Source organism: Leuciscus leuciscus (assembly GCF_965113295.1).
Source record: "Leuciscus leuciscus genome assembly, chromosome: 12".
Lineage (NCBI taxonomy): Eukaryota > Metazoa > Chordata > Actinopteri > Cypriniformes > Leuciscidae > Leuciscus > Leuciscus leuciscus.
In genome coordinates, this window is record NC_138736.1 from 11,372,679 (window position 1) to 11,396,479 (window position 23,801).

The 23,801-nt window shown below is 36.4% G+C and overlaps 1 protein-coding gene across 7 annotated transcripts in view; it reads left to right on the forward strand.

The window, feature by feature from the left end:
• Nucleotides 1-23,801, forward strand: part of nhsl3 (NHS like 3) — a 49,626-nt gene that overhangs the window by 17,932 nt on the left and 7,893 nt on the right. Inside the window, exon 1 of one of the 7 annotated variants that reach the window (XM_082186910.1) lies at nt 612-3,442. The exons of 5 other annotated variants lie outside the window; for them this stretch is intronic. In XM_082186910.1, coding sequence (XP_082043036.1) covers nt 3,331-3,442 — 112 coding nt within the window. In that variant the 5' untranslated portion in view covers nt 612-3,330. Of the gene's footprint in view, nt 1-611; nt 3,443-23,801 lie in introns of those variants that run through there. One more of the 7 variants, XM_082186909.1, reaches the window with a different exon arrangement.

Genomic DNA, 23,801 nt, shown 5'->3' on the forward strand with positions numbered 1-23,801 from the left:
ATGATGTAATATTGATAATGTTTCAAAGTGGAGAGAAATGTATGCAAAGCTCAGTTTGAAATGCAATGCATAAACCATGAGTCTGGTATGAGGTAGACGATGGAACTCAGATTGAAATAGTCGTCATAGTTTTTGTTACAACCCTTTTCTTCTGCATGATTCAAGTGTTTCCCCGGCCAAGTTACAAGAGGATAACGTAATTCCCAGGATTCCATTATGTATGCATCTGCTTTTGCTGGGGCCTCCTGTGTTTTCTGTCTGTTTTTGATTAACAATGATTTGTAAAGCTTTTGGTATTTGTAAAGCCAGGACTCTTGATTACATTGAGAGGAGGATGGAGGGGAGGAAAAAAGGGAAGGGGAGGCCCAAGTGTTACCTGGAAAAGGTCAAGAACATTCTAGAGGCACTGTGTTCCCCTCCTAAAATCTCCATTGGGCATTCCTTTTCTTCCAGATCATTACGTAGTGCAGAAAAGAAAGCCCTGTATAAGCTTAGCTTAAGTTACAGCTTTGTCACAAACAAATGCAAAATATTTTGCATTTCAACATAGGGCTACATCATAAAATAAAATAAATAAATAAATAATCTTAATTACCAAAGAATTAACAGGGAAAACAAAATTTCCTTGCACTAAAAGTCACCATAACCGTATTTGTATACTTTATGTTTGTTCTTTATCTTCAAGCAGTGTTATTTTAGTATCATTGATTCCAGTGTTGGCGATAACAAATAAATGAAAGTTTCAGCTGAATTACAAGTAGCGTAAGTTACGTAATTTTTCAAGTAACGAGTAAAGTTACGCATTACTTTTATATTTACAACAAAATATCAAAAGTTGTATTTTTATAGTTATAAATATAAAAGTTACATTTTCAAATAAGTAATGCAAGTTACGTTTTTTCCCCAACTATTCACTGACACCTCTCGCCCCATGTATATAAAAATCGAGTTTAAGGTGCAGAGGCGTTAATAGGAGTCCTTAATAGGGCACTTTTGTTTATTTGTTATTAAAAATCAAACGAGCAAGCCCAGCCTGTTACGTTGACACAGGGACGAGGAAAGGCGGCGATCTATTCACAGCAATATCTTCACTGAAAAAAAATATTCGTTGAATTTAATCACATTTTTTATGGTAAGTGGTTGCACACAATTGATTTTAGGTACATTTAAACAAATGCATTAAGTTGAAATTGATTAAGTTCAACTTAATGCATTTGTTTAAATGTAGCTAAAATCAATTGTGTGCAACCACTTACCATACATTTTTTTATTAAATTCAACGAATCATTTTTTTCAGAGTTTTTTGAATAATCCACATGAACAAAAAAATTATCCAAACAGGGAGGAGTATAACCTAAACAGAAAATGCAACAGCTTTACATGATATGTAAAGACAATGACTGAGAAACAAGGACTGAAACACAGGGGTATAAACATCAGGATAACAAGTGACTAGAAAAGACAGGTAATATACAGATTAAACACTATGGTGACTAACAAGAGAAACTAAGGAAACAAATGCAAACAGGAACTAAACAGGAAAAGAGAAGCACTGAAACAAGAAGAACACTTTAAATAAAAGTCCATATAACAAAACCAAGAAACACAAAAAGTGAACATGTAACGCAGCCCAGGTGAGTAATCGTTTGTTTGTTTTTCGTTCGTTTGTTTTCATTAACTATAATAATTCTGTCTTCAAGTCCATATTTTGTTATAGCAAAGCAAACCTCATGAAACATAATGTGTTAATTGTACATTTCCTTCTAAACATTTATTTTGAAATGTACAGTTAGAATTAGAGCAGTAGAAACAGGCCTTATCTTGTCCACCGTTAATGCACTTCTTGGTATAGAGTCGAATTAAATATTAGGTTACCTGGTAGGAGAGAAACAAAAAAAGACAGAGTGAAAGACAGTAAGCTGGGGGAGAGAAAGTTGGAAACACAAGAAGAGTGTGACACGAGGACTGCACCAGAAATAGGACAGAGAAAGGGATGCTGGTGGAAGACAGAATAATAGATCAAATATGCAGGGTTCTTGGCATATCCATGGTTGAAATGGGATGAGGTTTGAGGCTCGCACAGTGCAGCAGTTGAATCAGAAGTTGTTTTTGTCTGGTGTAAATTTGAATTACGTGCGTACAGCGGTAAAGATATAATCTGTATGTGTCCACAAATGTGGAATATAAGATCTCTAAGTAATGTCTTTTCAATATAGAACCGTGGGGGCGGTGGGTGGATGAATCCAGGACAAGTTTTACTAAAAAATCAACAACAACAACAAAAAATGTATTGATTAAAAATGTACACAAAATGTTTTTATTATGTCTCTTTTTTTTACAGTTCAGCAGCACATTCTATACAAATTGCCATTCCCGCAGTGCAATAAATAAATAAATAACAGTAATTATATTAAATTAAATAATAATAATATTATAATAAGTTAAAGGCAGTATAATAAATACTACCAAAGAGCGAATAGGCCTAAAGGTGAAATACTATTTAAACAGCTAAATCTCCTCACTATATACAGAAGACAAATAAATACAAAACAATATGCTAAATACAAAAGTATCCCATTTCAAATATTTTATTTTGGCTGCTGAGAGCATGGTGGAAATGTGCTACTTTGTCATTAAAATAATGGCACAATACCAACAATCAAAATTATCGTAAAAATAAGCGTAATTTCCTTTCAGCAAAACATTTTTTTAAATTTTTCTGCGGACAATTCTTAACATCTTTCATAAGATTCACCCACCAACGGATTAGGAAAACATTTCTTGGATGGAGTCAGTGGGTTTTATTGGATGGAGGCAAAGGAAATAAAAGCAGCCATCTGTGCAAAAAGAGGTATGAACTGCCTAAGGTGAGATCTATAAAACAGAAAGAGGAAAGAGCGAGAGTCAATAGAGGATATACTCAAAAATGTGAATCCTGATAGTTAAACTGCATCCGTTACAAATGTGTGAGTCCTTTAATGTGTGTTTGGGTGTGTATACAAGCATGAGTGGCTGAAGCAAGCACATATCCCTCCTTTCTCACATTCCAAGTGGCTGGAGTGAGCTGTGACTGATCATCGCTGAAAGCGGTGTGGTCTGAAAAACAGAGGCGAGGAGGGAGGGTCTCGTACACACACCCTCTGCACACACACACGGGATCACAAGCACAGCAGAGAGTGGGACATATCTGTCCCTGATGCGGCAGCTGGAGCGCTAAGCGGGAAGAGGAATATACAGGCATTGGGAGAAGGAGGGAGAGAGCAAGGAAGCATATGTGGAACTCCGGGGGGTTTGGGGACTGTAGAGCTGGTGGGGTCTGAGATCAATGCCATGGGGAACTCCAACAGCAAGAAGAAAACCCAGGCCAATCTTACCAGCAGTCACCACACTAGCAGAGTCAAGTCAATCTGGCACTTTAGACATGTGGATAAATACAAAACAGGTAGGAAAAGCTGTATACTGCAATTGATAAAGTGTTTTACCCAGCTGAGATACTCAGACTAAGTTGTCTGGTAGTGCTTTATCTATTTAGATTGTATTTGATGAGTAAGCTTATTTAATGCGGTATGTATACCAAATTTGTCTGTACATTTATTTCAGTATATGTGTATGTATACTGTATATACTGCATATGCTAAACGACAAATTTAAGATTGGGGGATCAAAGTAAAAATGTAATAATCTGTCCCTGAAAAATTGACACTGATCTATTACTAATGTGAGATACTACTGCGATGGCACCATAAAGGTATCAGATGGTAATAGCATGGTACTTTGATATAGTACGGAATGATTGCTATATACATGGTACTTAAAAGTATACTTCAAAATATTCCCTTCATCTTGGTGCATGTTTAGCAAACCATGGAAGTATCATCATACCATGTAAAAAAATTTATAAAAATAAAATAGTAGTAGGCCTACCTGCATATTGGGCATCTATCAATCTCTTAAAATGAATAATAATATTATAAATAGCATTATTAAAAAATATATAAAAAAATTAACTAAATAAATAAAAAATCAATTATTAATTTCTAGTGTCTACACATTTCCAACAAACCATGGTAATGCCACTCTACTTTTTGGTAGCTTTCTGTTACGGCTACACTATATTTTAAGGTGACGTTGTTAAAGTGTAATTACACAAATAAGTATTGAGAAATATTAATTAACTACATGTACGTTAGGGTTAGTGATTGGGTTTGGATTAGGGTTAGTTACTTGTAATTATGCATTATTTGCTGTAATTACTATAGTAAGTACATCATGTAACATCAGAAAAAATAAAAAGTTACCTCTATTAGTGTGGGAAATGTTGTGCTTTTGTCAGAATGGGTGGGAAAGAGATCCAGGTGTCTCTTCCTGTGCTCCAGTTTGTTGGTTCAATGGCTGGGAAGGTTTGGGAGTGTTACTGAAATGGAAAATGCTGTAAACCTTTCATACTTCCATCATGGCTTGTTTTCCTCAAATTCCTTGCAATCACGTCTCTATTATTAAGCGTTCAGACTTTCTGTTGTGCGCAACCTGTCATTTTCCTGTGCGTACTAATGTGCATCAGCTCGGTTCTGTGACTTTGAGTGTTTTTACGGCAGACAGTCAGTTCTCTGTCATTTAAAATTACAGGGGAATGCCACAGCGCTGAGACACAGAACAGAAAATGAAATCAAAAGTGCACATTGAAAAGAGCTGCTGTTTACAGATATGAACAAATCTCCTGTCAAAAACATCCCTTTCATCCTTGTCTCGGTTGTGCCTTAATAAAAAAACGAGATTCCTGTCCTCAAGTGGAACATTTCACCAACCTTGCTTGCTTTGTATGGCACTTCACTTTTCATGTGACGCAAAGACTCCTACATCAAAATATCTGAGTAGAGAAAATGGAATGAGGAAATTAGCCTATTAGCAATAATGTCATTTGTGTGTGCTTCCTGCCTACTAAGTCCAAATAAGATGTCCCCTTTCTCAGCGTGTTATGAAAAAATACTTCAATGGACCCTTTTCACATACTTTGATGATGCGTTTCCACAGTTATCAACATCACAGATCTATGGAAATCTGATGGAAATGTTGGCATCTCTCTCTCATGTGACTGCTGTAATCAATCTCTATAGCCTATCTCTATACATCTATATTTTTGCTCTTTTGGAAAGTCGTGGAAACACTATCATGGATTTTTCTTTTTCTTTGGCTATTGGAGGAAATGGGAATAGACATTTTTTACCACTTTAGAACTTTACCACTATAGAAGTTTGCCCAACTTCTGCTTCAGAAGGGTCCATACTTCAAAAATTTTCATAACCATTTTGTTTGCCATAACCATTTTTGCCAATAAAAAACACTGAAGATAATGTTTGTTAACAAAGGCTTTTTTATCTCAAAGATAACAAAGAAAACAAAGAAGATGATGCCCATCATGGTGATAAATTAAATTATTTTAATGAAAACAAATACTGTAGACAATGATCTAGAAAAAATATGATCAATATTGTCGAGAATTGTCCTGTATGAAGACTGAATGAAAACCAGTAAACCAAAGTGTTTGCTAGCAGGTTAATTAACTCACCCAAATGCACCATGTAAGCCTAAATCATGAGATTAATATATAACATAAATGTATTACAACTGAAACTGCACAAAATGACAAAAATGCACAAATAATATTCACGTATAAGTTGCTAGTCAGAATGTGTAAGTCCCATTGTAACAATGCCTTAAACATGGACAATAGGTAAAGCATAAAGAATTCACAACATTGTATTAGTACTCAATATAATGAAGTGAAGTGACATGAAGGCCAAGTATGGCAACCCATACTCAGAATTTGTCCTATGCATTTAACCCATCCAAGTTAGTGCACACACATTAGGAGCAGTGACTAATGAACACACACACCCAGAGAAGTGGGCAGCCATTCACTGTGGCGCCTGGGGAGCGATTCAGGGTTAGGTGTCTTGCTCAAGGGCAATTCAGTTGTTTCCTGCCAGTATGCATTGAACCCGCAACCTTCGGGTAACCAGTCTGACTCTAACCATTAGGCCACAGCTTCCCCTAATGTTACTTATAATGAGTAAAACTGATGAACATTAATGAATGTGATTACAAAATGTTATATATGACTTAATTTAAAGCACATGTAAAAATGTATGTTTGAATGCCACATAAACACTCTTCCTTGGATTGTCTTCATGCATAGCTTTACTCATTCATCGAGCCGTTTATTCAGAAGAGCTGAATCTGAATGCATTCCAGCATACCAGTCTCTCTCCTCGTGCATGACTGGGCAGAATGCACAACAGAGGGGTTGGCGGTGTTCCGTATGTGTGTTCAACGATCTGTATCAGTTTAAATATTTAGAGAAAAATTAGTGTTCTTGTAGCTGAGCTCCACCTTGTGCGCAACAAACTGTTCAACCGTTGAGTACAAGAAAACTCACAAGGTCCTTGAGCCATTAGTGATGGTAGAGATTGATAGATGGATGTTGGATTATGGAGAATGAGTCCTCCTCATCCCATCAGTGCCTGAGCTGCAGGAATCAAGTCATGCGCTGGGGAAGCAGGTCTCATGGTGAGAAATCCAATATGTTAGATCTCTCTCCATGGTCACGTGAATGATGATTAACACTGGACATAACTCTGACAGATCGGTTAACCCAGTGAACCAGGCTGCAGTTCAAGTGGGAATGGGGGAGGGTCCAAAAGAGGAAGCATGAGTTGAAAAGAAGGGCTGAGTTATAGACGTTTCTTGTGATAATACTCCTGTCAGTGCTACTGTGCAGCAACGGAAAATTAGAGAAGAAATAATTTGTTCAAATGTGCAAATATTTGTATTTGGACGAATACTTTGCTATTCTGTTTGTTTAGTTGATACTCATATTACATCTATCGATTTATCATATTGAAGCCCAGCTAACAGGGAATGTTTTCAGAACTTTCTTTAAAGGTTCTCTCAAAGATACAAACAAAATATTATTAAGCAGACAGTTTACTAATACTCTGATGAATGGTAGTTGACATGCAAGTCAACTCTCGGAGTGTTTGGTATGGTAATGGATATGACAATGTTGATATGTTTGGTCTTGGTGGAATAGATCTACTATTCTGCTACTGCTGTTGGTTATTGCTGCTGCTGTTGTAGCAAATACGGGACTTGCTATACTGCCAATACATACACAAAATGCTGCTGTGAGCAAGTAAAACATGCTGCTGCTGTACAATATAGCATACGCAAATTATCCGTAGCAGATCTATGCAGGTGGAGCTGGGGAAGGTGGAGGGTTTCTGAAAGCTTGCTGCAACTGCTACAGTACATGATGACCAAGTATTTGAAGGTTGAGCAGCGGGCTCATTGGCTACTGATACAACAGGAACCAATCAACTTTGCCCTATAGAGAATGATGTGATTACAAGTGGATTGAGTTAAGGACCTATCAGCCTGCGCCATCTAGAGTTTCATGACAGAACGTCTACAATGTCTAAAGTGGACTATTGAAATTATGAGCCCTATTTTAACGATCTGAAATGCAAGTATCAAATGCGAAACGCAAGTAACTTTGTGAGCGGATCTCGGGCGCTGTTGCTATTATACCGGCGGGATAAATGACTCTTGCGCCCGACTCAATTCTAAAATGGGTTGGTCTGAAGTAGCTTCATTACTCATAGGTGTGGTTTGGGTGTAACGTGAAATAAACCAATCAGAGCATCATCTCACATTCCCTTTAAGAGCATGTGCGTTTGTTCCATGGCGGACTGCTATTATAACGGCGGATTTGCCAGGTGCACGCCAGGACCGGTTCATAGCCAAGGAGACCGACGTTCTCGTCAGGGCCGTAAAAGACAGAGAAGTGACATTGTATGGGGATTGGAGAAACCCACCCAAATTAGCTTCGGTTAATCAGGCGTATAATAATTTTGGTAAATGTGTAAGCTAGATTTATGCCTATTTTTTCACATCTTCATGAACACCACAATGATTTCCCTCATGTGGAATATTTTTCCTTGTAATTATGAATGGTTTGCAAAAATGGCAACTGCTGCGTCTGTGTGTAGATGAGAGAAGCAAAGTGTATGCGTGTTGTGCACACGCTACATTATGGCCAAGCATGCGCCCTTAAAATAGCATCTGAACGCGCCACTGAAAACGCGCCACTAGTATTATTATTACTATTATTTTAGATGGACATTTTGTATGTTCCCAGAACTTTTTATAAGCAACATTTTCATAACTTTTTACAACACAAAATTGTTAGCTGGGGAAAAAAGCAATATGAACAATACAATGACTCAAAAATGTAATAACTGAGAATGAACACCGTAAGCCACTCGTAGACTGAAATATAAACTGAAATGACACACATCCCCTTTAATTTGTATCACTTCTATAAACTATTCATGCATATACTGACACTGAAGGAAAAAAGTTTGTTTTTGAGATTTTGTGTCCTTGTTCACTGATGAAATGTCTCGCTGTCCCTATCATATCAGAAAACTGAACATTCTGAACAAGAAGAACCACATGCTGGCCTTCAGTAACCTCTAAAGAGGGAAGAAAGCATCTCAGTCCCTTACAGAATTACAGTTGAAGAAGAAAGGAGAATGGGTGTGCTTTTGTTTTGAGTGAAATCCTCTCTGGCAGTGATGTCAGCCTGTTGTTTAGTAGAAACTCTGTGTGTGTGGTCCAAACTCAACATTCATCAGGACCCAGTGTGGGATTTTCCACACACAACCTCATTTTTAATCTCATTTTAGCAGTCAAAACAGGTTTGAAAAGAGTTTGCGTCATACTCCTTTAATAACTTGCGATGCTGCTTACACAATATGCAGGACGAGTCATAAGATGTGTGACTATGCGTGTGTGTGACTTTCTTTTTTTTTTTTTTGCTGCAAACTAATTTGCAAGCATGCTGCCTTGAATTTATAGCAGCAAATGGACACTAACAGTTTAAATCGAAGCTAAAAATGCATAAACTCACAAACATGTCTATAACTTGCACTGTAAAAACTACTGTGCACTGTGTAAACTTATATCAAAGGTGAAGTCAATAATGCTAGAATACAGTATATAACAGCTTTCATTTCTGTTGTTTCAATGTGAATGTGAATGCCTGCATGGGAGTCAGAGATTATAAGTGTACGTATAAACACATATAAACACACTGTAGAAATACTCCCTGTCATCAGCAGTGATTCCAGAGTGCCAAATGCACTGTAGGATGGCATCAAAGCATGGTGGGTAATGGGGCATAAAATTGATTATCACTCTGAGTGAGTTATTAAGATCCGCAGTTGATGGTTCCCATGTAGATATATCAGCTCACAATAAGACTGCTTTCCTTAGCAAGACAATTCTCACAGGCCTTTGTAACACAAAAAAAAAAATACAAATCACATCAAGTGTTGCTTGACCTTGATTTTCCACATATATGCAGAATCTTTCAATTCCATTTGAACTAGATAAGACACTAAATATAACAAACTAATGAAGATTGCTTAAGCATTCAAACTTAACAACACAGTAACAAAGCCGTCCATTCATTCAGATATCTTAAATGACTTCTTCCCCTAATAAGTCACATTAAATAATCATAGACTAAAATCATTATTAACCATCTTAGTTCTTATATTTTTGACAAGGGTAAAATCTCCACTTCTGGATATTCTGACAGACCACCAAAGCTGGTTTCCTCTATCTGTGCATAATGCCGCCTTCAAATCCTCTTTCTCCAGATGCAATTTTGTCATCAAAAATTCTTGAAAAATGCCAGCAGGTTTATACTATTTGTGTTCAAACTTCCCACCTGTTTAAGACAAAACATGGTGAGAAGCTGCACTCTAGAACTCGTTTCAGAGGTTGGGTGCAGTAATTAATAATTCCATTGCGACAGGCTGTGGTGCCCAAGATATTCCATTTTTCATTATCCCACGAGCAGCACTCCAACTAATCCCTTTGAATTCTGTGACTAGCGTAGGGAGCGTGCACATCCTTCCTCCTTTGAAGTTTCTGTTAAAAGTGCTTCAATCAAGCCCAGTGCCAAAGACAGTTACAGAACAGCAGGATAATCTGTGTCAGTGGACAGAAATTCTTTCATACAGAGAATAAAAATTGGTAACATTTTGAATGTTTGTTTTAATAAGACTCTTGAGCATACTCCAATTATTCCCAATACACCAGTGACCTCATAATTGGATTTGTTCTCAGACTGGCCAGTGTTCCACAGACCACATAGAGAAGAGAATTCCCTTTATTATTTGGAGCTGCAAATGAAAGAACCCGCCAAACGCTTTTTCAAGAATCCCTGCCAATGTCGACCTGTTTTCTGAACTAAAATGGTTGTTTCAAGATATTTTGAAATGGGTTTTGACAGTGTTTTTGTGTTTTTAGCTCACATCTAGCAGGTAACAGGCAGAATAGAAAAGGGCCCAATATAAAGCCATTGTGTCTGAATGTAATGTGGCCTGGTGCAACCATTTCCTCCATGATTAAGCATATTAGCAGCAAGGAGACAACACCAAACCCTTCTTGACAGACACTTTTTCGCTTTTCACCCAACAAATAACAAAACAAAACAAAAATATGGGAGCTGGGATAAAATTATTTTTTACACTGAAAACCTGCCTTTAAAAAGATTGTCCACTCAAAAATAAAGATACTGTCATCATTTACTCACCATCATGTTGTTCCAAACCTGACTTTAGCATTACAAATGTGAAATGCACAGTAAAATGAATATTGTAATGTATATTGTGACCCAACATCTTCATCAATCAACACTATTGTGAGTCCTCAAAATAGAACGGACCACAGCTTTTCACTTGATGCTAAGATACTATGTCATCAGTCTTGCTAGTGCTTTCATGCTAGTTCTGTTAATGAAGTAGGTCATTGTGCTGAAGTCTGCAGTTTTCTCTAGCCTAGCCAGCGCCCTGCTTCATCTTAATAGACTCAAATAAACACTCAAAAACTTAAACTCTGTGCTATTTAGCTATTTCTGCCTTGGTGATTTTAATTGGATGGTTTTAAATATTCACATATTCTTTAGCAAATAGAGGCGTATGACCAGGCTTGAAAGTTGTCTGATGTAAATGTCTGCAATTCTCAAGGCCACAGATATCAGATTGTATTGACTGGATTATATTTCAGTGATAGCGGCACAGTGGCTGCATGTGTCAGAGGAGAGCTTATGTGTTACAGTGAGATTACAGTAAAGTACTCATGATGCGTTTATCCTAATGCAGAAGGTAAGTTGAGTAAATCATTAAAGCTGTATGGGAGATTGCTGCATCATATAACATCAGAAGCCTCACTTGTCCAAGCAGCATTATTAGTTCCAACTGCGTTTTCTGCAGTTTGCATTGCATATGGATAACCATTTCCTGCACTCATGTTAATTAACAAGGTTAGAGTTGAATTTAGCTGATGTTCGTCTGATGGTTCGTTTGATGAAAATTAAGGTTCTGTCATCATTTACTCATCCTCATTTCATCCCAAACCTGTATGACTTTTTTTTCCCCTGAGGAACCCAAAAGTTGATATTTCGAAGAATGATTATGCTGCTAATTTCCATTCAGTGAAATTATGTGACCAATTGTGACAAGCCAGCTTTATATAAAGCAGCTTATAACTTTGCTAATCATTTTCTTTTGTGTTTTAATGAACAAAGAAAGTCATACAGGCTTGGTAAATAGCATGCCAGTAAGAAAATGATAATGATGAAAATTATTTATTTTTGGGAGCAAAAACTAATTTGACTATTTGTCCTTATATAACACCAGGTAGGGTCTGTTTTCAGAAAACATCTGTGTCTGCTCTCTATCAGAATCACACCATGTCCATTAGCATAGACAGAACTGCTCTTTTTCATTATGAGCTTGTTAAAGTAACACACACACACGTTGGGTTTTCATGTTTTATGAGGACTTTCCATAGACATAATGACCTTTATACTGTACAAACTATATATTATATTCCCCCTACACTAATCACAGAAAACCTTCTGCATTTTTACATTTTCAAAAAACATCACTTATCAGTATGATTTATAAGCTGTTTTCCTCATGGGGACCAAAACATTTCCCCACAAGGACAAGGATTTACCTGGGCCACACACACACACACACACACACACACACAATATACGGTGACTGTGTTTGATTTGTAACTTATTTTAAAATCTAATTTTGCTCGAAAAAAATTATAATTAAGAGTTCATGTAAAGTTGAGTCACCAGACTGACAATTCTCAGTACCCAGAAATCTTAACAAGATTTCAGGGCACATACTTAATACGACAGATTCCAGATACTCTACTTATTTTCTAATTTCACTAATAAAGTCAATAAGTCTGAATCATTACCTAGGCCCTTCTGATATAATTCAGTTTTTGTACTGAATTGTGATGATCTTCGCAGTACCTTCAGTCAACTAAAATGCTGATGTTCTTCTTCTGTTGTCTTAGTCAGTCGTTCACGTCAGCGGTAATCCAGGTGGCGTCTTTGCCTGCCATCCTGTCAAACAAATTAGACGGCTCAAGACACAACTCACATTTACAGCTTCTGATTCAGTTGGTTAGCAGCTTAAAGGGATAGCTCACCCAAAACTGAACATTTTGTTATTATTTACTCTCCCTCAAGTTGTTCCAAACCTGTAAGAGTTTCTTCTGTTGAACACAAAATAATATATTTTGAAGAATGTTGGTAATCAAATAGTTGACGGTAGCCATTGACTTCCATATTAGGAAGAAAAATGGAAGTCAATGGCTACCATCAACTGTCTGGTTCCAAACATTCTTTAAAATATCTTATTTTGTGTTCAACAGAAGAAACTCATACAGGTTTGGAACAACATGAGGGTGAGTAAGTGATAACAATATTTTCATTTCTGGGTGAACTAACCCTTTAAAGCAGGGCTCAGTAGTTTCGGGATTTCTTCGCTGTATTCTCGCTTTTTGCTCGCAGGTTTCTCTCTAGAGCTCCCCCCACAGCTTCGGAATATATATTTGACAACACTGTCGAAAAACTCGTTGGCGATTCTCAGACACCAGAGGCTAGTAGATCAACGACATCAAAGCAGATGGGACATTCTTTAAAACGTCTTCTTCATTCGGGTTCGAACAGCGTGAGGGAGCGCAATAATGACAGCATTTTAGCAGATTTCTTTTGGCCGTAAAGCAATTGTTTACATCGCGAGACCACCTGATATCACGCGAGACTTCCTGACGCAGCGGCCGGCGGCCCGCCGGCTCAAAGTTGCAAGTGCGTATTTTCCGCTCACGGGCACCAGGGGGGTGCGAAACGACCACCATTCAACCCGAAATAAGTAATATAACCATTCCAATGACTCCGAAGCTGTTCAGTTAAGGTAAAAAAGTTACTTAGAGCACCTTTAACGGAAATGAGAAGGGAAAAAATGGATTGACTGTGACAGTTGATTACAAAACCTCCACTGCTATTGTTTGCAGTCATTTCAACATCTTAAAACCAGGGACAGTGTCTTTGTGTGGCCATATTCAACAGGGTTTGTCTTGTTTTAGGAAAAATTATGATATCTGACAAATGGAATGCTGATAAAATGTTCACAGTGTATTTAGTGAGTGATGTGGCAATCATCACTTACTAAATACATATAAATATTTCCACAATATGTACTCTTTTTAAAAGTAAGCTAAAGTGTTTTCTTTTTCACCAGGGTACTCTTGACTTGGTTTACTTAAACAAGCTCCACTCACACATTCTTCAGTTTGAAATATACTTTCGGCAAGATATGACAAGTCTGCATTTTGTCAGTGGGGTCAAAGGTTAAATGATGGTTGTGAAACCTGGGGTAAGAACCTGTGCAGCTGCAGTATAACACAACTGTTCACAGAAAGGAAGTAATGAATGTATCATAAAAGCCCTACAGGCTTAGTGACAGTAAACTACATAATTGTGTCTTAGGAGTTAAAGAACCTACTAAAAGAACCAGACATTTAAACTGATTTGGAAGAAACACTGCTTTGAAACACTCATAAATAGAGACATTCTCCAGGTTTACTTCGTTTTGAACTCGGTTTGATTAATGTAATTATTACATAATGGAAAGAACAAAGCATGTTTCATCCATAGTATCATGCACAGGTCGTGCATCCATAGCTTTCAAATAACATGAGCATGGATAGCATGAGCATTGCAAATATTTTACCATTGAGCACAGCAACTGTTTTCACATGACTGGCTTTAATAGTGAGTTGTGGTCAAAAATAGCAATGCGTAAGTTGGGACAGGACATAATTAAAGCATCAAAACATTTAAATGCATTGAAAATCAGAGGGAACTCAGTCTATGTTAGAAAGTTTATGTGAATACGAGTAACTCAAGAGCTTAAGCTTTGAGGCTTGGACGGGACTCGTTGCTGTCCACAACAGCCTTCTGTGGTGTTAAAGAGTAAAAATACCACTGAACTCAAATCCCTTTCAGAATGGCTGTATCCGGCTTGTGTTTGATTTAACCACAGTGGAAGGATATTCGCTATAATATTTACATGTTTTTGGGTTACTTTATATGTCTCTTTCTTTGCCTTTCTTGGAAGTTTTGACCACAAAACCTTAGATTAAATTGCACAGCATTCCCAACTCCTAGACTTTGAAATTGCTTCATAAAAATCATGTTATGAGGATGTGTTCTGAACTTTTGATTTTATAAAAATACATTATGTGAATGATCCAGATTCAGCCGCACAATGATCTGTGCAGTATAATCTTGTGCTGTGTTTGTCGTGACATTGTAATTGACATTGTTTTGGTCAAAACGAATTGTTGCCCGGAGATGTTGTCACTAATGAATGATCAGATGTGATAAAGAGAGAGAAAGAGTCTGCTCAGGGTCACGCTCTGCAAACAGATTCTGAAAATAGACTAATAGTCAAGTCAAGTCAAGTCAAGTTTATTTGTATAGCGCTTTTCACAATACAGATTGTATCAAAGCAGCTTCACAGTATTAAATTAAAATAATACAACAAAGTTTGTTTCAAGAGGAATTTATTGATTGATAAAATTTAATTAAATATCCCCAAAATATCCCCAACTGAGCAAGCCAAAGGCAACAGTGGCAAGGAACCGAAAAACTTCATCAAGTGACCTAATGGTGTCCTAAAACTCCATCAGGTGACCTAATGGAGAAAAAAAACCTTGGGAGAACCCAGGCTCAGTCGGGGGCCAGTTCTCCTCTGGCATTTATGAGCTAGAGGCCGGATTGTAGTTTGAACTGTAGGATTATATGAATGCCTGGCTGAAGAGATGCGACTTTAATCTAGTTTTAAACTGGGAGAGCGAGTCTGAGCAACGAACAGTATCAGGAAGACTATTCCAGAGTTTTGGAGCCAAATGTGAGAATGCTCTCCCTCCTTTGGTGGTTCTGGATATCCTAGGTATGACCAAAAGCCTTGAATTTAGTGATCTTAAAGAGCGCGATGGATTATAGGGTGATAAAAGATCCGTTAAATAGACTGGAGCTAAGCCGTTTAGGGCTTTATAGGTCAGTAGCAATACCTTGTAATTAATACGGAACTTTATAGGTAACCAATGCAGTGATGATAAAATCGGTGTTATATGATCATATTTTCTTGATCTAGTAAGAACTCTAGCGGCGGCATTTTGGACTAACTGTAGCTTGTTTATTGAGGATGCAGGACAACCAGCTAGTAAAGCATTACAGTAATCCAGTCTCGAGGTCATGAATGCATGAACTAACTTTTCTGCATCAGAAACTGATAGCATATTACGTAGCTTAGCAATGTTTCTAAGGTGGAAAAATGCTGTTTTTGTAACATATGAAATATGATTTTCAAAAGACAGGTTGCAATCGAGTATGACACCCAGGTCTTTTACTGTAGAGGATAAAGTAACAGGACATCCTATGATGTTAAAGTTGTATTGTGCGAGGTTTTGTGGGCGGTTTTTTGAACCGATAAGTATTACCTCTGTCTTGTCTGGATTTAATAAAAGAAAATTACGGGTCATCCAATCTTTTATATCTTTAACACACTCTGTCAATTTGGAAAATTTTGCGTTTTCATCCGGCCGTGATGAAATATATATTTGAGTGTCATCAGCATAACAATGGAAACTAATTCCATGTTTCCTTATAATATTTCCAAGTGGCATCATATATATTGAAAATAACAGAGGGCCTAATACAGATCCCTGCGGCACTCCATAGTTTACTGGAGTTATGATCGATTTTTCTCCATTTAAATAGACAAAATGGTAGCGGTCAGATAGGTATGATTTGAACCAGCTTAGTGCTTGTCCTTGAACACCAGTATAATTTTGTAGTCGATCTAAGAGTAATGTATGATCTATAGTATCGAACGCAGCACTAAGATCAAGTAAAACTAGTATTGAGATACAGCCTTGGTCAGAAGCTAAAAGTAAATCATTTGTGATTTTAACGAGCGCAGTTTCAGTGCTATGATGCGGTCTGAATCCTGACTGAAACTTTTCATAGATCTCATTTTGTTGCAAGAAAGAGCCCAGTTGAGCGGACACCACTTTTTCTAATATTTTAGACATAAATGGAAGATTTGAAATGGGTCTATAATTTGCTAGATTATTATGATCTAATTGTGGTTTCTTAATGAGAGGTTTTATAACTGCCAGTTTAAATGTTCTTGGAACATGACCTAAAGATAAAGACGAGTTAATAATATTGAGGAGAGGATCTTCCACTACAGGTAACACTTCTTTCAGTAGTTTAGTTGGTATAGGATCTAATAAACATGTTGTTGTTTTAGATGAAGTGATAAGTTTATTTAACTCTTTTTGTTCTATAGTTGCAAAGCACTGTAATTGTTCTTTCGGGGTGATAATTGAAGCTGAATTATAAGGCGCGATTGAAGATTGAACGTTTACAATTGTGGTTCTGATGCTTTCTATTTTCTCAGTGAAGAAGTTCATGAAATCATTACTACTGAACTGTAACGGGATATTTTGTTCGGGTGACGTCTGTTTATTTGTTAGTCTAGCCACGGTGTTAAATAAAAACCTTGGATTGTTTTGGTTGTTTTCTATTAGTTTGCGGAGGTGCTCAGCCCTGGCCGCTTTTAGGGCCTTTTTATAACGTGACATACTGTCTTTCCACGCGATTCTAAAGACCTCTAAATTAGTTTGTTTCCATTTACGCTCTAAAATACGCGTTTCTCTCTTTAAAACATGCGTAGTATTGTTATACCATGGTGCTTTATTTTTCTCTCTGACCTTTTTTAATTTAATAGGTGCAACCACATCCAATGTTCTAGAGAGAATGGTGCTCATAGTGCTAGTTAGTTCTTCTAGTTGTAATAGTCTTCCAAGTACAACTCTGGAAAAACTAGCCTTAAAAAACTGTGTAGAAGTCAAAGAAGGTGAGATGACGAGAGAAAGGACTGTGTTTCTGGGCTGTGTTTATGGCTAGATTGCAGATGAACAATGAAGATAGACTACAAATATATTGCATTAGCATAGAGATAGCATCAAAGCTAACAGACATGGACTAAAGGCCACAAAACTGTAACAGTAACTGTTTTTATCTGTAAACACACAGCACATTATATAATTTATACTGTATATATTATTATTTAATACATTTTATATCACATCCTCTTAAAGGCACTGTGAACAGTAGCCATATTGAGATCCAGAATGGATATAAATAACAGAGGCATGAGCACATAAACACTGCTATTGATTAAGAAGAAACAATAGATGCTATTATTTGCATGATCTAATGTCACCTCAACATTTAAGCACCACAGGGTCTTATATCACACACACACACACACACACACATAGAGAGAGAAAGTACACTGTTTCATATGGTTCTGTTAACAAGTAAAATAACTGAATCCATAAATGTGCCTGTGGCAACATTTCTTCAACATATGATGTTGCCTCTTGCAGGCTTCAAAGTTAAATGTCCAGTGAGTGGCACTAAAAGTTTGGATTTATCCAAAGCAGAACGGGAATCTGGAAACGTTTTATTATGTTGGCTGTTTTACTTATAATGGCAGTCCGGAAATAAAATGAAAGAGTGGCACTATAAGGTTAACGTACTATCGCGTTAGAAAATTACCTTTTCACCCGACCCTAAACCTAACCGATAGCGTTAGCAAAGCAAACGTCAGATAAAAACGCATTTGCTGAAGCAACCATGCAATTTTAGCTTGCTTCTGCTAACTCTTTAATCGTGACTTTGTGTTTCACTGGATTTGTACTTGTTGGCACCATGCGACCTTGTGTGACCAAAATTATAGTAGAAACTTAGTAGATGTTTTAATAGCAACATTTGACATTCAACACACAACATTAGGCACTGGAGGCTCTATCTTTTGCACACATCTACATCTTGAAAATTTGATTGACGATGTTTAGGATAAGATAACAGGATAAGAGCGGGAACAGGATTTAATTTCCTGAAATCAAATATACCATATCTTATTAGAAATATAAACAATCATTTGACACAATAATACGCACAAATAAGACATGCCTTAGTGTGTAGGCTTGGGTGGAGATTGTGTGCAAGTGTTTTGAAAATCATGGGATTTTGGAATATACAATGGCCCAAAAGTACAAACACAAAGTGTCCAAGTACTTTTTAACTTCTTTGTCTATGTTCATATAAAAAAAAAAAGTTGTATTTCTTGAAAACAAAAGCTGCTTGATTTGCTATTGTGTATATAATGCAGTGACATATTCATTCGTTTAAGTGTGCCTTAAGTGTCCAATAAAAATGTTGTGGCCATTGTAAATTTAGTCAAAGAAAATACACCTTGAGAATCTCATTTTCTTCCATCTATATGGAAGGCTATGTCTGAAAAAATGAGAGTTATCTTAAAACATCATGACACCTGCAAAATAAACCCTGCATGCTTCTCAACTCCTCACGCTATTGTAATTAGTATTGATGAAGCTTTCAAGCAGGGGGGAGAGTATTACTTCGCACAGTGTTTTTTATGTACAGAAGATTTATAGATGCTTCGAGGGACTTGTAAACACTGATAGATACAGAACTCCATCAAAGCCAAGAAAATAAACATGTCTTTAGCTTCCTGGCATTAATGACTTGAGGTTGTGCACTGCAGGGCGCTCTAAAATTAACCAGATGATCAGGAGGGGAGGGGAGCAGAGCTGAGGAAAAATCCTTCATCATCTTCTGAGACTTTGAGAAGACGCCCTAACACACCAGTATCATCTCCTCTAGTTGTTTGGTCAGATTCCTTGAAAACAACACAGAGGCAGATGTATGAAAGCAACCCATTGTCAGAACGGGACATTTGGGTCTGATATCTGGGGCAGGATTATGTTAGTCATGCTTAAACAACCAACTACTGCAGGGGTTGCATAGAATTCAATAAATATAAATCAACAAATAAGGCACTTGTTGGCAAAAGTCAAGCGGATACAAATCAACCTAATTCTGTGGGTGTATAATAGTGACAAAGAATGCTAATTTCTAGGCATTATGATCAAACACAAAGAAAAAGCTGTCAAAGGAAAAATCTAGAAAATTGAAGCTAAAACTGCTGCAAGGTACATTAACCTTCTATTGGTGTTTTCATCCCAGATTAAGTCAAATGTTCAAGAGTACGCCCTCCTTTGAAAGCCCAAGGCCAAGCAACACAATTCCACGTTTATAAGTCTCACTGGGTGGTGGATATAAATATTTAAAGCTAATTGTAGCATATTGTGGTTTCCCCGTACTCGCACCTTTCGGATATATATATATATATATATATATATATATATATATATATATATATATATATATATATATATATATATATATATATATATATATATATATATATATATATATAAATATATATATGAAGAGTTCAGATGCAAAAGCCTCTAAATGCCATCTGAAATTTTCTTTTAGAATGATCATTTTTATCAAGCTTGTATATTTAAGTTCAGTAATTTCACTTAAATGACAATTAATTGGTATTACTTACGAGCTTGATAAAAATGATCATTCTAGAAGAAAATTTCAGATGGCATTTAGAGGCTTTTGCATCTTAACTCTTCATATATATATATATATATATATATATATATATATATATATATATATATGTATATATATATATATATATATATATATATGCTTGTGTACCTATATACTTTACACAACAATTTTTGGTTTAAATGAGGACAGTGATCTGAGAGTTTTGAGAAAAGTTTAGGATTGTGAGAATGAGGTGACTTGCTTTATTATGGGCAACTCAGAACAACAATTTCTCAACTAAAAATATTCCTCTATCCGCCTGCAGTCGGGAAAACAACTTAAATGTGTATTATGAGTTGCAACAAACAGCCGTGTTGTGACACATATATAGTTTTGGCTCTCATATCTGTCAGTTTTACTTTTGAGCATTATCTGGGCATGTTTACGAAACGCAAGGAGAGATGTTCCTTAAGCAGAATCATTGCAAACAATAATGTTACATTATTAAATGACTTTAACTTCAAAAAGATTGACACTTTTGTCCTGGCAACAAACCGAAAATAAGTTTAAGATGAAATACTAAAATGAATGAATAAAAAAAATAAAAAAAAGAAGCTATTTCAAAACATTAATACATACTAATAATATATAAATAATACTAAACACGGTCTATCACTACAAATTAATTGCATTCATACAAACACGATTGCTAATAGCCAAGTCAGCTGAGTGTTCAGTTCAGGGATACATTAAGTGTCATTTGTTTTCTAGGGACTCAATAGCTTTAGTGTGAAGAAACTCAAGGGTCTGGTGGTGGTTTAAAGGCATGCTCTTAAACCCTCATTACACACCATGTGCCAGATGGTGTCTTTTGGCTTCCCTGATAAATATTAATGGGATTTTGTGTGTTGGAGTTGGACAACAGGCAGTTGGTAGACTGGGTGCAATCTAAATGACAGACTGAAAAAAGAAAAAGATTAGCAAAGTCTATGAAAAAAAAAAAAAAAAAAAAAATTATGTAATTGCTTAGAAACATAATAGCACAACTCTCAAACATCTAAGTTTAGATACCAATTCATGCATTCAAGGGGTTTGGTTCAATTGTAATTATGACCAATATTAATGTTTACCTTAGCAAGCTTAAAAAAGGGTTCAGTGAATTGAAGGGAAAAGTGGTGAAAGTTTTCCAGCCGAAATAGTGACCTTTCTTTTTCAGTTTGAAGTGAAGTCTTTTTCATAATTCTCAGCCAACTCCACTTGAGTCTCTATTCTAGTGCCAAAGCTAGAGCAGCAAGTGAAGACATGGGACACCCGAAAAATTGTTTAATGGTAAAGCGCTGCTGCACCCCTAAAGAGATACATGAAACACAAATAGTAGCTCATGTTACTCTAAACCTGAAATAATCTGAACTAATTTTGACACCTGCTATAAATGCCTAAAGCAATATCCTCTAAATCTATTCCACCAGTCTTTTGTCTGCTATGTGAAGTTAAAAATGTAAGAAATACAACAAGGTCACTAGAAAAACAATGTAATTTGTTATAAATATAAATATTTACCCAAAAAATGGAAATGTTATCATTAAACCCATATGATTTTTGATGGTTTAAAAAAAAAAAAGTCAACTCTGTTCTCTTTCATAAAATGAAAGCCTACATGTTTCAAATAATACCAGATGGCTATCGTATGATTTCAGGAATTCTGGAAAATAGTGCTTGAGTCACTATAATATTTTTTATAAATTAGAGCTTGACAGCAGTAAGTCAAAATATGACATTATATGGGAAAGAATAGCATGAACTTTCTTCAAAACATCTCCTTTTGTGTTTTAAAGGTTTAGAACAATATTAGAATATATATATATATATATATATATATATATATATATATATATATATATATATATATATATTTGGTTTTGGTTAAACTATTCCTTTAAAAAGTTTAATAACCATCATAATACCCACCAAAACACTTTAGATGGAGTGTTTGATTCTAGACACAGTCACTGTGTACAAAAAAAATTAAAATAAATGCCTTTTTACTATACTGTGGGTCAAATTGTGAAGCAGATGCCCTGATCTTAGTGTGGCATGTTTCCAAGCAGATATTAGGGGTGGCAGATTAGCCAGGCATCCCCCTTCAAGGCAAATCCCAAGTTCAGTTGGTGTACGGTACAATGGAGGAAAACAGCCAACATGTTGGGGGACACCACACAGTAAGATGTTGACAAAAGCCGGGGCGAGGGGGAGGACAGATGAAGAGGGGTGGGAAAGATCAGGGCAGCTGGAGGATTGGTGGCAAACAGTAGATCTCATTGTGTCGGACCTGATTATCCTTCACGGGAAACAGCTAGTTGACATCACTTGGTCCGTGTCTGCAGAAGTGGACAGTTAGTCATGATACTGCTTGGTGAAAGAGTTTATCTCTAATCATTTAAGTAAGAGACACTTTCAAACTGCAATGATATCTACCTGGACCTTAATCTTAAAACAGACATGGTGGTGTTTATAAGTAAAAACGTTCGGTCTCTGTTGTCAATCTTCAAGAAGAAGGGTGAGTAGAAATATTCAAGAATTCTGACAGATCCAAGAATTTATAGATGATTATTCACCTTCAAACATTAATATTTATCCTGGTTCTCAAGATACTGTTTGCTCTTACATCAGAATCTAGATTATTTGAGTTTTTAAGTATTATTATAAGTATGTTATAAGTATATTATTTTAGTATGTATTTAGACTTCTAGAATTAACAGATGTTAAAAAGGTAAAGGCTGTTCTTTGTATGCATGTACTTGTTACAACATTAAGTTCAGACATACAGAAGTTTAAAATGGCACAATAGGCGTCAAAACAAAAATATATCGCGGTTGTGGATTCATACCTGTCCTGACAGTGTGCTTGTTGGAGGCAAGGTTCTCAGTATATATGTAACAGGTGGCTTCTGAACGCTGAGGGAAAATGTGCAATGAAATGCTCATAAATTTACAGACTCAATAATACTAATATTCCCGTACAGATAGAGATCATTATTACAGAGTAAAAAGAGAATAAGGTTATGTTTATTATCATGCCATCACTTTTGCCATTCATACATGAGGTAATGTTCGGGAGCTGCTTATGGTTCATTCTTTACGGTTCATGCACACTTTTTGCTGTTACCCATACCATACTAGGGGACATTGTTTGTTCATGTTCATCTATTACTCTTAAAATTAACAGAATTTAAAAAATGTTAATACAAGTGAAGCTTCCTAAAAATGTGTCATTTGTAAAACATACCCCCAAATTTTTTTTAACTGAAATCCACTTGAAAAGGAAACTGAGTACAAAACGAGTTGTATTGAACATGGTAACATTCCTTTAACTTTAAAAAGGAGTCATTTGTGAAATGGACTCATACAGCGCACTTGCCAGTGTGTGTTACGACTCTGTTGTATCACAATGTCTGTAGTCAGTGCCAGTACACCTGAAACCCCCATGGGGTGTACTATACAAAAAGCTTAAAAGTTGATACCAAGTGAACAGTTAGAAATCTGCATAAATGGCTAAGAGGCTGAGAAGATCTTTTTTAAGGGAAAGTCCCTGTCCTAAAACACTCCCATTAACTTAATTTTGCAATGCCTTTTGAAACATCAAAAAGGTTATCTCATGGCCAGTGGTTTAAAGCACTCAGGAGGTACGTAATGAAGTATGAGGCTTCTCACTGTTCCTTTGAGAGTGCCCCAGTCCAACGATAGGCCACCCTCAAGTGTCCCGTTTCTCCCTATTGTAAAGTTAACAGTGAGTCTCGGAGCAAGTCACTCATTAACTAAAGTAATGCATGTTTTAGGAATAAATA